The sequence below is a fragment of the Ambystoma mexicanum genome, chromosome 9, assembly GCF_040938575.1.
Source record: "Ambystoma mexicanum isolate Mex_15411 chromosome 9, UKY_AmexF1_1, whole genome shotgun sequence".
In the NCBI taxonomy this organism is placed as follows: domain Eukaryota; kingdom Metazoa; phylum Chordata; class Amphibia; order Caudata; family Ambystomatidae; genus Ambystoma; species Ambystoma mexicanum.
This window is the reverse complement of record NC_090931.1, coordinates 1,535,266,441-1,535,291,230: the sequence shown is the minus strand read 5'-3', so window position 1 is coordinate 1,535,291,230 and position 24,790 is coordinate 1,535,266,441. Positions and strand designations below refer to the sequence as shown.

The 24,790-nt window shown below is 48.0% G+C and overlaps 1 protein-coding gene across 1 annotated transcript in view; it reads right to left on the bottom strand.

The window, feature by feature from the left end:
* Nucleotides 1-24,450, bottom strand: part of LOC138487574 (zinc finger protein 271-like) — a 46,737-nt gene extending 22,287 nt beyond the window's left edge. Inside the window, exon 1 of the mRNA XM_069614048.1 lies at nt 24,267-24,450. Coding sequence (XP_069470149.1) covers nt 24,267-24,450 — 184 coding nt within the window. The remainder of the gene's footprint in view (nt 1-24,266) is intronic.
* Nucleotides 24,451-24,790: the final 340 nt, after the last annotated feature.

The window sequence follows — 24,790 nt, the reverse complement described above, 5'->3', positions numbered from 1 at the left end:
TGGCAAAATCCGGTATCAGCAATGTCCGTTGCCACCGTTAAGGCGTGATCCGACGCCACCTCCCCTTCCTGCAGAATCTGTAGGGCCTCTGCCCTCTTGTCGTCTGGTAGGAAGTCTAGCAGAGGAGCTATCTTAAGCTCCCTGTCGTAACGGGCCACAATCGCTAAGGCACTGGCCGCCTTAATTGTCGTCGCCGCCGACGAGATGACTCGTCCCATGGAGTCCAACTTCTTGCCCTCGCTGTCCGGCGGGGAAGTGGAAGTTGAAGCCGCCGCACCCGCTGCTTTCTTCTTGGCCGCTGCCGAGACAACAGAGTCCGGCGTGGGCTGGGCCCTGAGGCACAAGGGGGCGGCATCGGGGACCCGGTACTACTTCTTGTACCTGTCCCTCTTCGCGGGTGTCGTGGAAGGGTTCTTGAGGATAGCCAGCCCCTCGTCCCAGATGTCGAGCAACGGCACCGCAAGGACCGTTTTTCTCTTGGCCTCTCGACGTTGGTAAAGAAAACCTTCCTTTTTCTGTTCCTCAGGGCAGAGCTGGAAGAGCTCGGATGCCCTGGCTATCATGGCGTGAAAAGAGCCAATTTCGTCAGGCGGAGAGGCCCGAGGGGGGGGCGGTGATGACGGGATGTCCATTGTGTCATCCCCGCCGTCGTCGTCCGTCCCCGTATCCGTCGCCGTATCCTCCCAAGGGTCCGGCGAGGGGGATGAGGGGTCCACAGGCCTCGCGGGCACGAAAGGCGGAGCGCGGTGGACTCTCCTCCGCTTGTTCGGAGGGCTTCCCGATGGGCCTGGTTCTGGATCCTCCGTCGGGGTCCATGGTAACCTCTTCCTTATCTCAGTACATAAGTATTGGATCGCCAACAAAATGGCCGCCGAGCTATCCTGGGGCTCGGGTAATGGCTGCGACGGACGGGGTGGCTGCTCCACTGGGCCCTCGTCGTCGCTATCTTCAATCACATCAGCGGGAACCATCCCCTAGGATCGAACCTTCTTGAACCTCTCGTTGAGGCCTATGAACCTCACGTTGAGGGCTTTCACGGCTTCCACCGAATCCTCCTCGGAGGCTGAATCCGAGTCCGTAATGGCCACCGCCCCCCCTCTTTTTCCGCCGGGGTCTTCACGGGGGTCTTAACGATGGTCTGGAAAGAGGATTCCCTCCGCGGAGGCAGGGAAACTCTGGGCCCCGAGGCCGCCTCCACTGGCGTAGCCTCTGCCTGTTTCTCCAGGGCCGCTGCAACAACCTCGATAGAGGCCTTTGCCGGGTGGATCAAGGCCCTCACCACCTTAGGTTCGTCCTGGTCCTTCGCTTTGGGGGGAGGGTCATCGCCTCGCTCCCCCTCGGCTCCCTTCGAGATCGACCGGGGCATCGCCAGAAACTTACCCGGGTCCTCGGACTTCCTCTTCCCCGAACCAGAGCGCTGGCTCGTGGTTGATCGTGCCGGGGAAGTCGTGCCCTGCCTGCCACCCGAGGAGCCCGACCTTTCAGCGCTCCCGGTGCCCGCGGTGCTTGGCCTTCTGTTGGGCACCCGTCGCCGGGGCACCCTCACAGGACTTAGAAGACCGCTCAGACTTTTTCTTCGCCTTCTCACCTGCTGTGCCCTTCTCCAGCCAGGCGGCGAGGCGGGAACGACGATCTTGCTTGGTCCGTTCCGACAGGTTCTTGCAGAACGCACAGTCCTTCTCCATGTGCCTCTTGTCCTCATGAAGGCAGTGGAGACATCTCGAATGCTCGTCCTCCTTGAAAACATTTTGCAATCCGCATCCTGGGCAGCTCCTGAACAGCTTGGATTTGGGCGTCGAGCTTCCCTTGTCCTGGGCCATGTCCGTTGAGGTAGGCCACAGATCTTCGGGAATCCTCCAAGAAGCGTACCTCGATGAAAACTTCACCCTTGAGGGGCGTAGAAGAATTCCGAAATGGGTCCCCGTTATCGGAAGTAGAAACGGTGGAGCTTGATGCTCGATTAACCGAAAAATCTCCTGAAAAAGCGCGAAAACGCAGTAAAAGCTCGAGAGCTAAAACACGAGGACTCCCAACACTTGAACATGCGGTAAAAATCTGAGGTTGGCTGCCAGGGGATTGGCTTAGGTAGAGGGCAGTCATTGACTGGGGTCAGTATGACCCAGAGATCAGTGATTGGTTACTACTAAGAAAGACAGATCAGAAACGAAACTGATACTGATTTTTTCTTTACCGAGTATTCCCGGCCTGACGACGGGCAATATTCATGAGCATGTGAATCCATGCCAGACCCCATGCCGGAGAACTGCACTCAATGCGATCCCACAAAAGAGCAGCACTAAAAAATTGTCAATCTGACCCCTGTACCAGTACCAAAAACAAATTCAATTTAAGCTCCCACCGATACAAGATGGCTATCACCAATGCCAAAGCCAACGCCTTCAACACACGAATCTCCAATGCCAAATCTCACTCCAAGGAGATCTTTGCCATTTTTAATGAGCTCATCTCCCCCCCCTAATACACCGGACGAAATAATCAAAGACGAAGCCTGGTGTACCAGCATTCAAGCTGCCATGCAACACAAAATTGACCTTCTACAACTGAAAATCAAAGACCACTGCAAAGCACTACCTAAACAGACAGGAACTAAACCTACCAACACCCCACCCACCTCGTCCAAGCCCACCATACCTAACTTCTCCTTCAGAGACGTCACTGAATCAGACGTTATTAACATACTAAAAAATCTCAAACCCTCCCCCTGTAAAGGCGATATTTGCCCACCAAAACTTGTCAAAGACTGCGCAGACTGCTTTGCGCCGCTCTTCACAGCATTCATTAATGCGTCCTTTAAAACGGGCATCCTCCCAACCAACCTCAAAGTGGCTTGGGTCCGGCCTCTCCTAAAAAAACCTACTCTCGACCCCCTACAACCCAACAACTACAGACCAATAACCGCAGTGCCATTCCTGCTGAAACTACTGGACAAAGCCGCACACTGCCAAAACCAACACTTTCTGGAAACTCACTCCATCCTCGGAACTAGGCAGTCAGGCTTCCGGAAAGGACATGGCACAGAAACAGCCCTAGTAGATCTGAAGAGTCATATCTCCCAAATCATGGACAAAGGCAAGCCTGCTCTCCTGCTCCTTTTAGATCTCTCAGCCGCCTTCGATCTGGTTGATCACAAGACTCTCACTTCACATCTCACACACTCAGCCAACTTCTCCAAAGAAGCAGCCCTCTGGATCACTTCCTTCCTAGAGGGTAGAGCCATGAAAGTCTTCTCAGACATCGCCAACGCCACACCCACGACAATCCACTGCGGGGTCCCTCAAGGATCCTGCACTGCACCCACACTCTAACTTGTTCACCAAGCCCCTCTTTGACAAACTTGACTCATACGGCATCACATACACGAACTACGCGGATGACACAAAAGTACTCCTACCACTCGCAGGATCATACAACGAAGATGCCAAGGCACTCCACACAATCTACTCCGTCATCAAGGCATGGATGGCAGTTAATGGCCTCTGCCTCAATGGTGACAAGACTGAAATTGTGATATTAGGTCAGCAGAACACCCTAGACAAACTTGACAAACTGTAAGCCAACTTCTCCATTGACAACTCCATCATCCCCATATCCACAGCCGTAAAGACACTGGGAGTATACGTTGACTCTTCACTATCTATGACTAGACAAGTCAGCGCTATCACTTCCGCATCTGCACACACCACCAAACTCATAAACGCCATCAAACCCTACCTCTCTAAACCCAACTGCCTCTCTATAGCGAGGGCAACCATTGGAGCCAAGTTGGACTACTGCAATGCACTCCTAGCAGGCACATCAGCCAAAAACAAACAGACTACAAGTCACGCAGAACAATGCTCTCCGGGCCACTCTTAGCATCCCAAGAAGAGAGCATATCACCCAAGCCAGGCACTCAGCACAATGGCTCCCGGTCAAAGAACAGATCACTCTCAAAATCCTCACCCTCACTCACAAATGCCTGCCTCTCTCTGCCCCGTCCTATCTATCTGAAACCATCCTGAAACCCTCCTCCTCCTGTCCCACCTTGACACAATACTCCAACCTAATCTGCATCCCACGCATCAGAAAAGCCAAAGCCGGAGGTTTAAGTTTCCCCTACATTGCAGCCAAGACATGGAACGCTCTCCCTGCAGACAGAGCGGAAAACTCGCTCCCTATTTTTCGCAGGAAACTGAAAACCTCGGTCCTTGCAAAATAAGTAGGAAACTTTCAGGAATCCTGTAAATATACTGCGTCACTAATGTATACATGTCCATTGTAAATTCTGTATTGTATGTAATTACTGTATCCTATGTAACCAAGATATTGTCTGTAACAAGCGCCACGATGCCCCCAGGCTGGCGTGCACTCTACAAATCTGAATAAATAATAATAATATATTAGCGCAAGTTCCATCTAGGGCACTGGTGGAGCAAGACTCAACTCAAGGGAAACCCTGCGACAGTCCAAAAATTTGGAATGGAGTTGGGAACTCAATGGAGTTAAAGGAAGTACCTGAGAAAAAGAGCACTGCCGACCCAGTCCAGGAGTGAATCCTGAGCACTGAAATAAATGCTAAGGAGGCTACTTCGGACTTTGCAATCCTGAAGGTTTGGCTGTATTTACTGGTCAACACTGCCAACCATAAATCACTCATTCGAAATGTGATCCTGACACAGCTCAAAAAAAGTGCCAAGCCTTTATCTTCTAGCATCAGAAGATATCGAGGTTGTGACATTTCCACACGCCTGCAATTACTTCCTGGCAGAAGTTTGTCTTGCATCAAGGAAAGCGATGGTTGGCATCTTCAATGCATCAAGAAATCTGGAGAAATATGGACAGAAAGTCTTTGCTGACATCCCAGCGGAGGTGAAAGAAAGCAAGTCTCAAAATCGGGAATGTCAAAAGAACCCTGCGCATGGGAAAGATCAAACTTGGAGAGAATTGGTCCAGATACCAGGAAGTCGGCTATTGGAGGATCTGCACAGGAAAATGTTTTGGCACTTCTTCCAGATCTACTTTCCCAAGTTTTGCAGAAACTGGGGGTGGGAGTACAGTCACTTTAGTCAGGACACCATTAGAGTAGTATGTTGGAACACGCAGGGTCCCAGCATTTTTAAATCTAGAACCATGAGCGAGAGAGCGTGTTTACTCTAAATTATATAATTTTGCTCCAGGAAATGTGGCTGGTAAATCATGTTGAAATAGAGGGATATACATCTCACTGCCTTTCTGCATCACACCAAGCATTGGGCAGACCATCAGGGGGCCTTTGACGGCTTATAAAAACCTCTCATTTAAAACTATAGTCCCTATCTTTAACAACGCATTAGGAATCCAGGCATGTAAAGTCCATCTAAATTGTCTCATGCCAGACCCCATTCTAATTACTATCAGTATCTACTGGAACCCCGCCTGTTCCTAACTTCAGGCCTTTCTGGCAACTCTGTCTTCATTACTGGAGACAAGTAAGCTGGATCATGCTGGTGCCAACATAATTCTTGCAAGAGATTTCTTGATTTCCAGGACCCTTTGGGGCTGAAAATGCTGAATATGTCAACAGAGGGAGATCTAGATGCCATGCCGAAAATCCATATTAGATTACATCTTTGTCTCGCCTTGCCTCCTCTCAGGCGGTCCTCTCTTGTTATTAAACAGGACGATGGAACGTAGAAGTCACCACCCACGTTTAGAGCTACTCTTTCCTGATTTGTCAGTGTTAGCTACAGATCTTCTTCCTCAAGAAATAATAGGCACTAAACTCAGGCAAAATGCATCTGGTTAATTATAGGCAAGAAGGAAAAAAACTAAATAATAGGTTAAAAGAAATACCAGAATCCACCCTATTAGACTACTGCCTTCCGGCCAATTTTGTTAAATCAATATGGTCAGTCCTCCCCCCCCCCCCCCCCCCCCCAAGTAAACCAGAGACAGGTAAACAATGTACTCATGCTGTTCGCACCTTCATCTTGTATAAAATCTTGTAAAATAAAAAAAAAAAAATAAAAAAAAAAAAAAATCCTGGCTTGCAACATTATGGGCCTCATTACGCGTCAGGCGGTCCGGAATTAACAGTGGCGGTAAACCCGCCGCCACTGTTAATTCCGGACCGCCCGATCCCGAGTCCTGCAGGCAGGATGTGATCTTCCCGCCAGGTCTGACCTGGCGGGTTGAACACCTCCCACCTGCAGGCGGACGTGGAAACACCAGCACCATCACGAGATGGTGCCTGTGTTTCCACTTCCCCATTCCCATTGAGCCCTATGGGACTCAATGGGAATGGGGATTTACACCATTCTGCCTCCGTGACTCCTTGGACACCTGGGCTGTAATGCCCTGGTAATTCCGTGAGCCACGGAGGCGGAATGGTAATATGAGTCCGGCGGTAACCAGGCGGTTTTACCGCCGCAGTTACTGCTGGACTCGTAATGAGGCCCTATGTGTTACTACTGACTTCTGCATTTGTATTCACTCTCCCCTCTTGCTTCTCCACTCTTGACTGCTAACTCTCTGTTCTCTCCTCCTTTCCTTTCTCTCTTTTCCTATCTCCTCCCCTTACTTTCTTCTATGCACTTACTCTATCAGAATTGTCCCTGGACCTAGTATGAGAGCAACCTCATCGGTCTCCTCCTTACTGGTTTTTTCCTCCCCACCCCCCCTCCAGCACTATCTGAAATGTCGTCAGGCCTAGTATGTTAGTCGCTTGTTTTGTTCCTCCCCTATCTTTCTGCACCCCTCTCTCTCACCTCTTGTTTTTCTCCGGCTCTACCAGAAATGTCACCAGGCCTAGTACGATAGTCGCCTGTCTGTTTTAATTTCCTTCCCACTCTCCGCCTCCCTTCCTTATCTATGTCTTAGCTCTTGCACTATCTGAAATGTCGTCAGGCTGAGTACGATAGTTAATTTCACATCCTTACTGTACTGTACGAATGTAATTGTATTTTCCCTTGTTCCCTCCCCTGCCTTGAAGCACTTTGAAACACATTGTGTATAGGCGCTATATAAATAAACTATCATATCATATCATGTACATTGTTTTGACGAAGCAACTCGGGAAAGGAAGAGGGCCCTTAGATCTGAACCCTAAAAACATTGTATTGTAGCATATATCAATATAGTTCGGAAGTTAAAAAAGCACGGCAAGCCTATACAAACTGGTCTAAAAACCAAAGAATGATTCGGATGCATCAAGACGGATGTTAGGCAGAAACCTGTGCAGTTCCCTTGGGGAACACTGCAAAAGATTTAAGACTACAGGTAGAGCAGTAAACCCCTTTGGTAGCAGTCTGTACCACCCAGATTTACCTGGTAGCTGTGGCTGAGCAGTCAGACTTCCCTCAAGAAGAGTTAGGCAGTATGCAAAGTATACACAATATGTACCAAAACACAATAGCACAAGCAACCACTGACCAGAGCTTGGTTTCAAAAGTATATAGTTATTTATTTAAAATACACATAAGTTAAAAACACTCTAGCAAAAATATAGTAAAAGCACTTCAACACAGTTATAATGAAAGTAGATTCAATCCTTTCTCCTATCTAGACAACTCTAGGTAAACACCACTTAATTAAAACAGAGGTGAGTGCTTAACGTTAGATGACACTCTAGTAGTTTCCAAGAAAGGGAGAGAAAAAGCAGAAATAGGTTAGACACACCACTCTAAGGTCCAGAACACTTGCAATAGGCTTAAAGAAGAATAAAGTCACAGGTGAGCAAAAGTCACTAGGCAGGGCCCACTCTTAGAGTAGCCGGAGCGAAAATGTGCCCAAGATCACACTGTTAGTTAGAGATTCAAAGTCTTGCAAAGAGTCAAAAAGAGTTTAGAGTGGCTCAGAAAGTTTAGCCAAAGTGTCCCAGGCACTCCCAGGTTCGAAAGCCGGGGACTAAATCTACCCCGTACAGTCGGTAGCAAGGGAAGCCAGGCGGAACACAGTACCTTAAGCGGAAAGGATCCTCCAGCGGTGGCAGTTGTTCCAGGCAGTGGCAGCAGGGCTCGACGTCGGTCAGAGGAGAAGAAGTTCTCGCTGAAGAGCAGAAGAAGAGGGTCGTTGCACTGCCCGGGAAGAAACCAGCCGCGGAGTCCTCCGGTTAAAGGGTTGGTACCGACTTTCGCGGTATGGGGGTAAAGTGTGGTATTCCGGTTGCCGGGGTGCTTGGCACAGGCAAGGCGGCCACGAGATACCTCAAAGAACGGAAAGAAGGCGAAAACTGGTTGTCCCCACCAGTCAAGGGAAGGAGCCACTCCGTTAAGAGTTCTCCTCGGTCGTCGGGAAAAAGTGGTGAGACGGTTCAGCAGGGCTCCACCGGGTGGTGTCGTCGAAGCAGGTCGGCTCAGCTCTTCCCTCGTCGGATTCTTGGTCCTGTGGCGACTTCTGAAGTCCCAGTCCCCAAAGCCCTGCTTTTATGCAGCAAACCCCCATTCACCCAGCCTAGCTGTCACTCAAACATGCTAAGTGGTGAGCCGGGCGGCTCACCACTTGGGCCAATCAGGACGGAGTGCGACTTGAGTTACCAAGGTAACGCAGTCCAGGGTGCCTAAATCCCCCTCCACCCCTCCTAAGTACCCCAGACAGAGTGGCACCACTTTGGAGGGCTTCTGTGGAGAAGCCCGCCAAAAGTGGAACAAAGGGCTCCACTTTGGGTCAGAGTTACAGAGGCGAACACCAACGCCATTTTAGAATCAAGTTTTGGCAAAAAGTCCCAACCGGAGTTATAAAAATAAATATATAAACCGGCGGTATGTTTAAGGCTACCGTAAATAAATAATTAAATGTGTTAGCCTAAAACAATGGGAAATCCCATAGGGAAATATTCGCGGTCGAATATAAAAAGTAGTTTCCACTGCCACCAGCCAAAACTCGATCAGGGGGGACGGAGACGTGCCCCCTCGACTAACAGACCCTGGGGCAATCGAATTGCCCCAGCCAGTACGTCCACAATATGATGGTTTGTACTGGTTCTGTTCAGGATTCAAGACTAGCAAAGTCTTTGGTGACTTTACATGCCCTGGGAGACAGTAGTCAGTCCCAGGGTATGGAGTCTATGTTGGGGAGTCCCTAGGACACCCCTGGGTCACGGCACAGAGGGTGCTGTGTGACCCACATCACAAAAATACATGAGGCCCTATGGAGTAAAAGACCCCATAGCCCATTCAACACAAGGTTTAACCAAGAAAACACACTTCAACATGTCCAAGAGTGAGGGTAAAAGAGTCTCACTCTTGGCAGGAGAAAAAAAATTAAACCCCAGAAATCCAGCAAAGCTGCTGGGGGACTCACTAGGTAGGGAAATTCAGCCTAAACAGAGAATTCTCCCTAACACTCGCCCCCCCCAGACTAAGGGACAGGAGGATTTAATCCACTCCTGGATGAACCTCATACCTCTAGTCGATGATATACATCCTAGAGAGTCCATCAGCATTTTGATGGTGACACCCTGACCTGTGCTCAATGGTGAAATCAAACCCTTGCAGGCAGATTGACCATCTCAATAGTTTTGGATTTTCCCCTTTCATTTGCATTAACCATCTCAAGGGTTGGTGGTCAGTCTGAATAACAAAAGTAGAACCATACAAGTATGGCCTAAACTTCTTCAGTGCCCACACAATAGCAAAGCATTCTCTTTCGATAGTTGCCCACCTTGTCTCAGGATCCTTCAGTTTCCTACTGATGAAGCAAATGGGGTGCTCCCTACCCTTCTCATCCAGTTGGCTTAGAACTGCACCTATACCTACATTGGAAGCATCAGTTTGTACAATGAAAGGTTGGTGGTAGTCAGGAGCTCTCAATACTGGAGCCTGGCAAAGAGCTCTCTTCAGTTTTTCAAAGGCCTGATTGCACTCCTCATTCCATTTTACCTTTTTAGGGAATTTGGGCGAGGAGATTACATTCAGTGGAGAAGCTATGGTCCCATAGTTCTCAATGAAATTCCTGTAATACCCAGTGAGGCCTAGAAAAGCTCTCACTTGGGTTTGAGTAGTTGGTGTTGTCCAATTTTGCACAGCTTCAATCTTGCTGGGCAAAGGCCTTATTTCTCCACCTCCTACCTCATGTCCAAGGTAGACCACTTTACTTTGACCAATCTGGCACTTACTGGCTTTGATTGTCAAATGGGCCTGTTTCAGAGCCTGCAACACATGTCCTAGGTGGTTCACATGTTCTTCCCAGGAGTGGCTGAAGACTGCAATGTCATCCAAGTATGCCATGCAGAAATCTTCCATCCCAGCCAGAACTTGGTTCACCATCCTTTGGAATGTGGCAGGTGCATTTTTCAGTCCAAAAGGCATGACCTTAAACTGGTACAAGCCAACTGGGGTTGAAAATGCAGTTTTCTCCTTGGCATGGTCTGTCAGGGCTATTTGCCAATAGCCTGACGTCAGGTCAAATGTGCTGAGGTACTTGGCTGCACCAAGTTTATCCACCAACTCATCTGTCCTGGGCAAAGGGTGGGCATCAGTCTTGGTGACTGCATTTAGAGCTCTATAGTCCACACAGAATCTCAAGTCTTTGGATCCTGCCTTTGGTACTAACACAACTGGGCTAGACCATGGACTAGTAGAGGGTTCTATTACCCCGAGATCAAGCATCTTCTTGACCTCTCCTTTGATGTGGGCTCTGATATGTTCTGACATTCTGTATCCTCTGCTTTTGACTGGCAGACAGTCACCAGTGAGTATCTCATGCTGGCCCCAAGGGGTCAAGCCTGGTGACAGTGAGAACAGGGAGGCAAACTGATTTAACATAGATTTGCACTCCTCTTGTTGCTCAGGTGTCAGGTCTGAAGAGAGATTGACTCCTTCAACTTTTTCATCTAAAGGTACACCTCTGAGGAGATCAGGGAGAGATTCACTCTCTTCCTCCTCTGCAGCTGAAGCTAGGAGCAAGGCTCCTACATCAGGTCTGGAGATGTAGGCTTTTAGTCGGTTGGTGTGGAAGACTCTAGGAGCTTCCCTGGGTCTGCCCAGATCCACCAGATAGTTGACCTCTCCAAGTTTTCCCACAACCTTGAAGGGTCCCATCCATTTGTCTTGCAAGGCCCTCTGCCTTGTTGGGAGCATAACTAGAACTAGCTGGTCTTGAGTAAACTCAACCATGTTAGCCTTCTGGTCGTGCCAATGTTTGACCAGGGCTTGACCAGCTTTCAAGTTGTCACTTGCTTCTGCCATCATGTGTGACATTCTCCTCCGGAGACCTATCACATAGTCAGTCACTCTGACTGGCTTGAGGGGAGGAGCACCTTCCAACCCCTCCTTAATCAGGGCCAATGGACCTCTGACTGGATGGCCATAGAGAAGCTCAAAGGGAGAATAACCTACTCCCTCCTGAGGGACTTCTCTATAAGCAAAGAGAAGGCATGGCAGTAGAAGGTCCCACTTTTTCTTAAGGGGTTCTTCCAAAGCACCTATCATGCTCTTCATGGTTCTGTTAAACCTTTCAACCAACCCGTTTGTCTGAGGGTGGTAGGCGGTTGAGAACTTGTAGGTAACTCCACAGGTTTTCCACATGGCCTTCATGTAGTGGGACATAAAGTTTGACCCCCTGTCAGAGATTACCTCCTTAGGAAACCCAACCCTGGTAAAAATACCAAGGAGGGCCTTAGCCACAGCCGGAGCTGTAACAGTCCTCATAGGAATGGCCTCAGGGTACCTAGTAGCATGGTCTACTACAACAAGGATAAACCTGTTGCCTGAGGAGGTTGGAGGATCAAGGGGACCAACAATGTCAATCCCTACCCTCTCAAATGGGACTCCCACAACTGGGAGAGGCACTAAAGGTGCCACATTCTTGGAACCAACCTTACCAGAAGTCTGGCAGGTATGGCAGCTCTTACAATATCTATCTACTTCGGCCCCCATCTTTGGCCAATAAAAGTAGAGTGAGAGCCTTTCCTTGGTCTTCTTGAAACTCAAGTGGCCAGCCAAAGGTATCTCATGGGCTAGTTGTAAGAACTGTTGTCTGTTTTCTTGTGGGACTACAAGGCGTTTGTAGTCTCCAGGTTCAGACTCAGTGGGTTCACTGTAGAAGAGGCCATCTTCCCAGTGCAACCTATACTTCCCAGGCTCTTGCCCATCAGCTTGAGAAGCTGCCTGGTGGCGGAGACCCTCCAGAGTTGGACATTCTCTTTGCCCCTTACGAAAAGCTGCCCTGCTAGGCCCACCTTCTGCCAGTAAAGACTGCAGCTCAGGATGGTCCTCAGGGTCCAAATCTCCAATAAGGTTGGGGCCTCCTTCTAGCTCTTCCTCAGAGTCTAGCTCAACCACACAGGGTTGTACCTCCCTCTCAGCCTCAGCTGGAGGTGGAGTTACAGGTGTAACTTTGGACAACCTAGGGGAAGTCCTTGTTGGAAGCACTGGAGTGCTTGCTGCTGGCTTTTTCCTAGGAGTCTTGGGTTGCCCCTTTGCCCCTGATCTGGTAGTTACTGCAGTAAGTTGCTCCAGTGGTAGAGGAGTGATTTCTGTCATCATCTCCTGAGATAACCCTCTCAGGGTTTTCTCCCTTGCAGGTTTTGTGAGTTCCTGAAACCTTTTGCTAGGAGGTCTGGGGGTATGAGATACAACTCCAAGAGCTTTGAGGTCATTACCCAACAGAACCCTACCTGGCACTTCACATTGTACACTGACAGGTATTTTTACAGCCATATCATTACATTGGATGAGAACTGGTAACTGGGGACACATCTGCACAGGCCCACCAGCTAACTTGGTGAGGCATTTGGGTGCCTTAGCAACATCCTCTGCCTTGAAAAATGATTCATCCACCACAGTTATGCTGGCTCCAGTGTCCCTAATGGCAGGAGTCTCCTGACCATTCACCTGGACACTGTCCTTATAATACTCTTTAGTATTATCTGGGATAGAGTTATAGACATCTAAATTCTGTTGCTCCCACAACCCCAGAGAGACTAAAGAAACACTAGCTGAGACTCCAGTGGGTTCATCAGCTAGTAATAGAAAGTTTCCACTTGCCATAGGTACTTCCTCTTCTGGAGCGAAGGCTAAGGAGGCAAGCTGGACCCCTGAAGGTTTACCCTTACATCTGGGATCTCCTTTCACATGGTCAGTAGCCTTACAAACAAAGCATGAGCCAAAGGCTCGCTGGAATGGAGGCTTGTTCTGACCTCCTTCTGGTCTGGGACCAGAAGGTACACTAGCCTGATTTGGTTTCCCTTGTGGCTTACCCTTATAGTTTTGTTTGGGGCCCTCTTTGGAATTTGTAGTATTAGAATTCTCTTTGGAGTCCTTCTTAGACTGTTTTTCCCCATCCTTCTTCTGAGTTACCCCAGAATCCTTGTGAGTGGCCCTGTTGGCAACCCACAAGTCAGCAGCCTTAGCTAGCTTCCGGGAATCTAATTCCCTGGAATCAGCCAAGTGTTGTCTGAGCTCAGGAGAGCAGGCATCATAAATAGTCTCCAACATAAACAAATTCTTCATACCTTCATAAGTGTTCACCTTGTAACCCTTAATCCATCCCTCTAAGTTTTTCAAACATTCATTCACCCAGGTAGCCCAAGGGGTACCATCATGCTTTTTGAGGCTCCTAAACCTCTTAAGATACTGGGAAGGGGTCTTCCCAAACCTAGCTATCAAAGCTAGTTTCACACATTCATAGTCCTTTCTATCCTCCTCCCCCATCTCCATTACCACATCAGTTGCAACAGGGGGAAGCCTAGAGAACAACCAGGTGAGTAAGTCATTTCCTGTGATGTTCTGGAGCCCATGATTATATTCAAACAGAGACAACCAATCCAACACATCCAACTTAGGCTCATACATACCAACCAATTCTTTAGGCATCCGGGGTCTTTTAGGACTGGAACTTCTAGAGGAGCCAGAGAGAGAAACATTCTCAACCGATAATTTCTTCATTTCTAAGTCATACTTGAGCTCCATTTCCCTTAGCCTTAGTTCTTTGTCAGTTTGAGCATTAAGTTTCTTATACTCCAATTCTAGCTTCATTTTCTCTAGTTCAAAGTACTGAGGACTAAATGTGGGACCTGGTAAAGGTCCAGTAGGCACAGCAGGTAGAGCAGGCAGAGGCCTAGGGGGGACAGTTACAACAGCCTCACCCTCCTCTTCTGACTCTTCCTCAGAAACATCAACATTTTGCTCCATGTTAACTTCAACACTGTCATCTACAGTTGCTGGAGTGGTAGGTTCCTCTGAACCATCACCCAGACTTTGGTTAGCTAACAATCTTTCAATCAGCTCCATTTTCTTGCCCTTAGTCAGGAGATCCTTATGTTTACAGAGCACTCTTAAACAATCAGCAGTTTTGGCTGCAAGGGACTCTTGACTATAGCTTTCTATAACTGACATGTTAGAGGTTTTACTTTTTCAGTGCTAAGCTTTGTGGTTAGTTGCACTAAGGTATCTAAAGCACAATAAAATGTATACTCAATACAAATCCCACCGCTGTACACCAGTGTTAGGCAGAAACCTGTGCAGTTCCCTTGGGGAACACTGCAAAAGATTTAAGACTACAGGTAGAGCAGTAAACCCCTTTGGTAGCAGTCTGTACCACCCAGATTTACCTGGTAGCTGTGGCTGAGCAGTCAGACTTCCCTCAAGAAGAGTTAGGCAGTATGCAAAGTATACACAATATGTACCAAAACACAATAGCACAAGCAACCACTGACCAGAGCTTGGTTTCAAAAGTATATAGTTATTTATTTAAAATACACATAAGTTAAAAACACTCTAGCAAAAATATAGTAAAAGCACTTCAACACAGTTATAATGAAAGTAGATTCAATCCTTTCTCCTATCTAGACAACTCTAGGTAAACACCACTTAATTAAAACAGAGGTGAGTGCTTAACGTTAGATGACACTCTAGTAGTTTCCAAGAAAGGGAGAGAAAAAGCAGAAATAGGTTAGACACACCACTCTAAGGTCCAGAACACTTGCAATAGGCTTAAAGAAGAATAAAGTCACAGGTGAGCAAAAGTCACTAGGCAGGGCCCACTCTTAGAGTAGCCGGAGCGAAAATGTGCCCAAGATCACACTGTTAGTTAGAGATTCAAAGTCTTGCAAAGAGTCAAAAAGAGTTTAGAGTGGCTCAGAAAGTTTAGCCAAAGTGTCCCAGGCACTCCCAGGTTCGAAAGCCGGGGACTAAATCTACCCCGTACAGTCGGTAGCAAGGGAAGCCAGGCGGAACACAGTACCTTAAGCGGAAAGGATCCTCCAGCGGTGGCAGTTGTTCCAGGCAGTGGCAGCAGGGCTCGACGTCGGTCAGAGGAGAAGAAGTTCTCGCTGAAGAGCAGAAGAAGAGGGTCGTTGCACTGCCCGGGAAGAAACCAGCCGCGGAGTCCTCCGGTTAAAGGGTTGGTACCGACTTTCGCGGTATGGGGGTAAAGTGTGGTATTCCGGTTGCCGGGGTGCTTGGCACAGGCAAGGCGGCCACGAGATACCTCAAAGAACGGAAAGAAGGCGAAAACTGGTTGTCCCCACCAGTCAAGGGAAGGAGCCACTCCGTTAAGAGTTCTCCTCGGTCGTCGGGAAAAAGTGGTGAGACGGTTCAGCAGGGCTCCACCGGGTGGTGTCGTCGAAGCAGGTCGGCTCAGCTCTTCCCTCGTCGGATTCTTGGTCCTGTGGCGACTTCTGAAGTCCCAGTCCCCAAAGCCCTGCTTTTATGCAGCAAACCCCCATTCACCCAGCCTAGCTGTCACTCAAACATGCTAAGTGGTGAGCCGGGCGGCTCACCACTTGGGCCAATCAGGACGGAGTGCGACTTGAGTTACCAAGGTAACGCAGTCCAGGGTGCCTAAATCCCCCTCCACCCCTCCTAAGTACCCCAGACAGAGTGGCACCACTTTGGAGGGCTTCTGTGGAGAAGCCCGCCAAAAGTGGAACAAAGGGCTCCACTTTGGGTCAGAGTTACAGAGGCGAACACCAACGCCATTTTAGAATCAAGTTTTGGCAAAAAGTCCCAACCGGAGTTATAAAAATAAATATATAAACCGGCGGTATGTTTAAGGCTACCGTAAATAAATAATTAAATGTGTTAGCCTAAAACAATGGGAAATCCCATAGGGAAATATTCGCGGTCGAATATAAAAAGTAGTTTCCACTGCCACCAGCCAAAACTCGATCAGGGGGGACGGAGACGTGCCCCCTCGACTAACAGACCCTGGGGCAATCGAATTGCCCCAGCCAGTACGTCCACAATATGATGGTTTGTACTGGTTCTGTTCAGGATTCAAGACTAGCAAAGTCTTTGGTGACTTTACATGCCCTGGGAGACAGTAGTCAGTCCCAGGGTATGGAGTCTATGTTGGGGAGTCCCTAGGACACCCCTGGGTCACGGCACAGAGGGTGCTGTGTGACCCACATCACAAAAATACATGAGGCCCTATGGAGTAAAAGACCCCATAGCCCATTCAACACAAGGTTTAACCAAGAAAACACACTTCAACATGTCCAAGAGTGAGGGTAAAAGAGTCTCACTCTTGGCAGGAGAAAAAAAATTAAACCCCAGAAATCCAGCAAAGCTGCTGGGGGACTCACTAGGTAGGGAAATTCAGCCTAAACAGAGAATTCTCCCTAACAACGGAGTACACGGCTGGTAAGTGAAAGTAACACTAGAAACGTTTGGTCTGTGATTGGCCAGCTGGAGACCAACCGCAGTAGTACTCTCTGTAATCTAGTCCCTGAACCTAAATGGGTGGACTATTTATCCAAAATATTTAAGAATCCAGGACCACTGCCGGTTACTGTCCAACCAAACGTGCCATGGAACCTACCGTTCGAGGAATATGACATTATGGACATCATATCCAAGTCCCTAGCCTGCAGGGCGGCAGACCCGAATGGCCTGACATACCAGGTACTCAAAAACAAACCAGTACTATGGTCCAGACTTTTGTACCATCTCTTTAAGGAAATCGGCAGCTTCAACTTCCTCCCTCATGGAAGACTGCAATAGTCATAGCTTTTTTCAAGGAGGGCGATAGACTATACCCGTCGAACTATCGCACCATCGCCCTCCTAGATATAGACAGTAAAATGTTCATGAAATTGTTACTGAGGGAACTTACTAAATGGGTAGACACTGCACACATTCTCTCACCTTAAATCTGGTGAGTGAGCGAACAATGGTCAAGGGAGAATTGCCACTCTTATGGCGCCTTGGTAGATCTGTCGAAAGCTTTCGACCAAGTCGACAGAGCGCACTTGTGGAGAAAACAGAAGAGATGGGGGATCTCGGAGTCGCTCCAGGCAATGTTAATTGAGTTTTACGGAGATACCTCGTTGAGAGTGCGCCTAGATGAACAAGGGCAACTCTCGGCTCCAACTAAAGTGGAGAGAGGAGTTTGGCAGGGGTGTCTGGGTGCATCTACTTTTTAAAATCTGTTTTTGGCAGACATGGTGACTCCCTGGAACCGGCTGCGTTGGCCAGCCCTGTGATGAATGGAAGGAAGATCCACTGGCTGGCCTACGCAAACGATATAGTCCTGCTGGATAGACTATATGCTTCCCAAGCAATTCACAAGAGGAAGACTCTCCAACTCATCCCCCAGATGAAGAAGATTTATACCAAATAATGTAGGTTTTCAATTCTGCCCCTAATTAGGTATTTTAGGGCAAAGGTGATACCAATCATCCTCTATGGCTTAGAGCCATAGAGCTTAAAGCCGTTGCTTTGAAATACAAACTGAGATAAGTTGTAATCACTTGTCTGGAAAACAGTTTTGGTCTGGAAACGAGCACACCATCCTGGATTTTGAGATTCGAATTAGGCCTGAACTCTCTAGACTCCTTAGCAAGTTGGAAGTTAGTCTCACTCTGTCGCCAGATAATCACAGCAGAACGTAACTCACTGTATGGGGATGTTAAAGGTCATCTGGAATGCTAGAGATCAGAACATTTAAGTCGTTTGGAAACAAAAGTCAAAGACTTCTTGTTAGAACATGACATAAAGCTTCAGACTTTGATCAACAACCCCCAGAATATCAAAACTTTTGGTGAGAGAGCACTGAATTAAAACAATTGCAAAGGTTCTAAATGCGAGCAGGCCTAACGCCTTCTAATCTGTGGATCAAAATCTGTTCCTAGCAAAATACCTGATCAAATTTCCAGTCAAGACAGGAGAGAAACAACTTCCTTAGGATAAGGCTAAACCTACTACCTGTTGGGGAAGTGTTTGTACAGAGAAGACAAGAGGAAGACTCACAGAAACTATGCGAAGTATGTGAGAATCCCTCAAATCAAACACTGAGGCACCTGCTAATGGATTGTGAAGGTACATGGAAGCCGAGACGGTCTCTTTTCAGGAAATTTCTAAGAAATAATGAACGGTTGATCTCTGAATTTTTCTGGAACAGAATCATTTCCGGTCACGAAACTCTCCCGACTTTCTCTGTGGTTGAATTTCTAAAATGTGGATTTATTCACTAGACCTTAAAATCTTTCTGATTATGGCCCTTGAAAAGAAGATCATGAGTGAGGACCAGAAAGATAGCATATTTAGTAACCAAAATACCATAAGGTATGATTAAGGTCTACCGAAATGTTTATAGATAAATTGACCACAGATATTGCTATGCTGTTGGTGTATAGGACAGCATAAGTGGTTTAATGTTATGATTGAACTTCATGTTTTCAACTTTTCGTGTTTTGGTAAATGTTTTGTAAAACCAACACAAAAAAAAAATAATAAATAAGGCACAGGAAGCGTCTATCAAAAAGGAGGAAGTTGGGCCGAGGGCCTTGGACCAAGACAGTGCCGGTTAGGGAAACATTATAATGGTCTTGGAAGAGCGGAAGGGGCCAGGAGTGAAGAGGAAAAAGGAGAAAGGACAGAGACCATAGGGGGAGGGGCCCATAGGCATGGAGAGGGAAGTCAGTTGTCAGTGGAATCAAATAGTAAAGAATGGACACAGCAGGGATGTCGGCAAAGCAATGTAAGCAACAAACAAGAGAAACAAAAACGCTGAAATAGAACAGATCAATCAACCAGGTAACCTAGAAAAAAGAATGAATGATGTAAGCAAGAAACCATGGATAGTAAACAACAAAGGCAGAACAACTACCAAGGGAACCTAGAGGAAAAGAATGCAACATCCATGGAGAACACAATCGGAGAGGTACATAATAGGACAGGTGAAGGGGTTGGGAAGGGGGGGGGAGGAGGGGCCCACAGGGGATGCAGAGGGCGTGCAGCTGAGTGGTGAAGGAGGCCTAGTGTTGCGAGGGATTGCACGCAATCAAGATTGTGAGGGAACACACGCAGCCCAGGACGCGTGGGAGCGCACAGGATTTAAAGGGCTCGCGGCCGAGTGGAGAAGAATGCTGAGAGTTGCAAGGGAGCACACGCAATCTAGGAAAGCGAGGGAACGCACGCAGGCTAAGACATGAGGGAGCACAAGCAATCACACAATCTAAGATTGCAAGGGAACGTACACGGCCTAATATGAGGGGCAGCACACGCAGCCTGGGTTGCAAGTGGGCACAAACACTTGCAAGGGGTTTGCAGGGTGTAAAGTGAGCAGGGGCGGAGAGGGGTGGGGAAGAGGGTAGGTCAGGGAGGCAACAACAATGCGAGTGCAAGAGTGAGAAGGAGATCCAGGTTAGGGGGGTCACGTGGAGTAAAACAGGCTAAACTCTCACTGCAACTTCTTACCTGGCGGCCGCAGACAGGAGGGTGAGTCGTCTGCACTCACTGTCTACGCCACATCCCCTTCGCCACCAAATACCTGCGTCGCTCAACACCACGTCCTTGTCCTATATTATTTCGTCATGTCAAACAGAATGTAGAAGCCACCAATGTGGTGACCTGTATGGTGGTGTGGATACGGAATCTCTTGATACCTCCTCTGGAACTGGATTGGGTTCACAGAGTCCGACCTAGAGAGGACACTAAACTTACTAGCTCCAGACTGTTGTTAATATGCAGTGCGATGATTCTCTAGGTGTCGTCACTTCTGCGCACAGGGAGCCCTCTCCTTTGAGGCTATGGAGGTGAGGCTGCTACCGTTAGTCCTCCCAAGGGATGGTAACATGTGGGAGGACTTCATATGAGGGAACTCCTCTCCTGGGGACAAGGATGTCCACCTAGGTCACAGCCTCCACCAACCAGTCACACCCAGGAAATCCCTTGCCCCATTTCCCCTTCCTAACAATACTTGCGACAACATACGTATGTATTATGCCAATACCTTAACTGTATCTGAAGGTGATAGTACTGCGATGAAGATCTTCAGGAACATGAAGAGTATCTCAGGTACAAGTTCAAGGATCAGGTGGCACAGAGGAGACACAACAATCAAGCCTCAGAAAGGAACAAAGGGCAATGACAATTCATCCAGGGAGGGACTGGCAACTTTGTATAAAAAGCGACGATGGACTTCTCAAACTGTCAAGCCCAGCCACAAGAGTCAACAGGTGTGGAAACCATCCAGAGCTGGAGTTTCAAATCCTGTTGGCAGACCAGAGTCGCTGAGGGAGTTCTCTGTGGGCTCAGCTGGAGCGAACACAAGGCTGAGGGAGAGGGCCAAGCAGCATGATCGAACGCTTCATAGCTGCAAAAGCAGAGGAGAGACCGACCCCAGTCCCAGGAAGTCGCAGTGGCATACCGAGAGCCCAATGAAGGTAACGGGAGGAACGAGAGACCTGGAGGGGACACAGGGGTGGAAGAGACAGGCTCAAGTGACTCTCTATTGGCCTCACCGCAGTGGTAGCAATAAGCCCACTGACCACCAGAGAAAAGTCAGGGACCCCCACCAAATCGAAGCAAGCATCAGAGAACGTCCTTGTTACAGCAATAAGCTCACTGACTACCACAGATGGGTCTGGGATCCTAGTCAAATCTAAGGAAGCATCCAAGGAGGACTTCCTTGCTGCAGTGCCAGCAATAAGCCCATTGACTACAAGAGTAGGGGGGGACCCCAACAGAATCAAAGCAAACACAGAGGAGAATATCTTTAATCACAGTGGCAACCATAAACTCGCTTACCACAAGAGGATGGTTGAGCACTCTCACAGAATCGAGCCAAGCATCCGAGGAAAACTTCATTGTTGCAGTGGCAGTCATAGGGCCACTGATCTAAGTTCCAAGAACTATACCCAGGGAGCCACCTCCCCCCCCACCGAGAAAATATCCAAAAGCAGGTCAAACCAAGAAAGGCCTAGCTCTTCGTGAAGAGGGGCAAACCAGGAGAAGGGGGACATTTTCCTGTTGAAAAGACTTGGTTTTTTGTTTTGAACTTTCTGAGTTTGCCAGAAGGGAGGCATTCTGCTGGAGGAACAACTTTACTTAATTTAGCATTCTTAGGTTTGACTGTAAGGGATAGAAGTGGGGATTTTGGACAATGACGGACATTATTTTACAGACATTATGACAGTTCCTTAGGTACCGAGGTCGGGGCAGGGAAACCACTCAGAGATGGTGACAGTTAGGTGTTTATGGTTTTGAGTAAAAGTCTATAAACCAAAACAGGACGCCTCCTCATTAGACTCCCTTCTACAGCTTTACAGCACCGTTGGAAATCAACATGCAAGTCCCCTTTTACAGAAAAATAAGAGAAAAGCTCCACTTCTATATCAAGGTCGAAGAATTTACATCTCAGCTGATTTTATTCATAGAAACAATGCTTACGAGGAAAGCTTTCCTGGAATTCAGACATGAGCTCTGAAAGGGCCTAGATTGGACTAATAGAGCCATCTACAATGTTTGTAACACACGCTGATGGAACAACCAGAGGAAGAACTGGCATCCCTACCATATGAGACAATATATGCTTTAGATCCAATACTGCAGGATAATACTCCATCATGCATAGCTTGCCTAAAAACGATCACGACAGCAGATTCCGCAATCATAGAATCAACTCCTGTGGAACACTAAGGGAAGGATCTATAAGACAACCCGAGATTCTACACAAGCTACTGCAGTGAGAGGGAAGTCTGGAATGTAACACCCATCATTGGTCTCCGGAACTCATTGTTAGGGAATATTTCTCTAAAGGCAACTTTCCCCTCTATATTTGTGGACCCCCCCAAACTTTTGGCTTTTGTTACAGCATCCTGATCTGACTTTTGACAGTGGAAAACTGCCCACAGCTGCACTCCCCCGGGCTTTCGCTCATTGTTACGGGGAAACTGACACGTCCTTCAGGCTGTCAGTACTGAGAAACTTTGTTTCTCTTAGTCTTTCGACTTTGTTGCCACTTTGATAACATTTTATCATTGCGCAAACTACATAACTCTACTGCGCAATAGGGCCCTTGTATTTTTTGGCCCTAGTTATCCACTAAGGATTATTTGGTGATTGTGCGATGTGCCTAGGAGTGAACAGGTGGCAGCAGAAGCTTTTTCATGTAATGTTATAACATTTTACCAAGCCATACCGCGCTTACTGCAATTGACTCATGAATGTGGCTAGCATCCGTCATGGCTGTTGCCCGAGGTCTTTGTCTGTTCCTTTGTCCATCTGGTCCTTTGGCCTTCCTGGTGCAGGAATTCCTTATTTGGGCATGCAGTTGCCCGCGAAAGGTCACGTGTGTGGGTACCCAGGAAGTCGGTTGGGACTGTCTGGTCCCAATTAACACGGCTGGTGTCAGAATGTCAAGTTGGACGATGACACGAAAGCAGCAGTGGTCACCGATTGGACCACTAATGGCGTGCATCGGTGGGCAGATCTTCTCATTGGCCGGCCGGGTGAGAGCACTCACCAGACCTGTGGAGATGAGATGGGGTCCTGCATGCAGACACGCAGATCGACAACAGGTCTGAATCGACCGGTGGACGGAGCCAAGTATCCTGAAGAGCCGAGCAGAACAAATGACTATCCAGAGACACGCTGAAGAAGGTTGGCACCCTGGGCCCGCTGTTATCCCGGTAGAGCCCTGCTTTGCGCGCAATATAAGACGACCTGCAAAAGGTGCTTCAAACCTTTGGAGTGGTTGGAATAATCACCATCGACGCCTTCTGGATGCCCTGCCAAAGAGCATTTTTCGATAGTGTTCCTGGGCCAGCCAGTAGACTGTCCAGCTCAAACCTTGGTACCCGTGCAGGAGCGTCGCTGCATCGAGTTTTGCCTCTAAACATTGGGGTATCCTAATTTGCACTGGACAGCACCTTTCCATCGAATGCCGGCATCCCAGTCATTTAGGGCTGCCATAGAGAAGGTTGCGTCAGATTGCAAGAGTTGGGTGCCCCTGCGTCCCTGTGCGACAGTGACGGTCGCTGAAGGCAGTTTTCCTGCATTCCTTCTTGTGTCCCGAGACCAGTTACATCAGTGTTTTCTTTCTTCATCAACCGAATCGAGAGATACAGCTCCTGTTGCAAACCGGAATCCGCATCTGTACCCGCAGCGCCGAACCGAGGGCAGGAAGCCGAACCTCCGACAACCCCTCCAGGACTGCCAAGTTTGGACCAAAACCGAGTTAAGGTCGGCGAGTACTGAAACCACTTACCAATGGCCCCTTGTTCATCCATTACATTTTACGCAGAGGGGATTCCTAGTGGTCCTCTCCATGGCTTGGGTAGCTTCAGCTTCCTAAAGTCCTCCAAAGTTGGGAATAGCTTTGTTTATCGCAGCAGATCGTCCCCTCACTCATGGAACTTGTTTTCACCCTTCAGAATCCTGTCCCTAATTTTGCCAACATCTTAGAAAGGAACTTTGTGGCTTTTACGCACAAGCGAGTGCTTTTACGTGTGCATTGAACATTCACACACACACAAGGCTCCATTCATCGTAGAGTTGGACTTATAAAGCTAGGGTTTTCCATTTCTGAAGCTTGTCAATGCTCTTACGATTGTCTGCTCTTTTCCTTACAGGTATTGGTTGAGTTTCTAACATTATCACATTGACTCCAGTGACTATTTTACATATAGTGTGTTGCTTGTGTGGTATTTTGCTAATTATTTTCATTATTCATTTGCGTTTATTCTTGGACCTAATAAATTGTATATGTTTGTGGTAATTCACGGTGTTTCACTGTGTGCGCTCATTAAAGACCTCTGACCACCCCCACTCTTCCTGTGACTTAGCCTTGACTGCTCTCCAGGCTACCGTGAATTGGTCTGGCTATCTTCCGTGAAGTGTCCCCTGGTCATCTAACAAGGGTGGCCTCCTAAACATCAGTTAACCAGAGCAGAGTTTAGAAATCCATTCCAACACTCATATACCATAATAATTTTACACCTTGCTGATGCTACGGCCCTTTGATAAATCATATATTTGTGAAGAGACGTTACTTTACATGCACGCTCTTAGGTGTTCCTTCTCTCCTGGGACTCTGATTATAACAATGAACAAGTTACTTACCAATGGTAACGTTCTTTTGACTGGATGGTCCTACCACGTATTCCTTATCTTTGATATTTCCATATCCAGCTTGCTGCTTCTGAATTTTATTTTCAGTAGAGGGTGTTGCGCTTCGATGGCTGTCGAGTCGATGTCCCTCGAAGGCCTCTGTCTCGATGTCGACATCATCAGTGGTATAAATCATCAGGCGCAGCGTCCGTTGCTCAGTTACGTTTTGAAGATTTAGGTATTGTGTAAGATGAGACAGCTGCTACCCTTGAGGGAGCGCAGACTGCAATTACAAGGGAAGTTTTACTGCGGGGAAGGATGGGAGGGACAATAAGGAATACGTGGGAGGAACATCCAGTCGACAGAACATTACCATGGGTAAGTAACTTATAAAGTATAAAGGTCGGGGGGGGGCGAGTCCATTTTTTAAGTATGCACAGAATGCAATACTGCCTTTCGAAATTTAGTTTCCTGGCTAGTGGAGGAATCCAAACTATAGAATCTCAAAGGTGTGTGCAGACGACCATGTGGCAGCT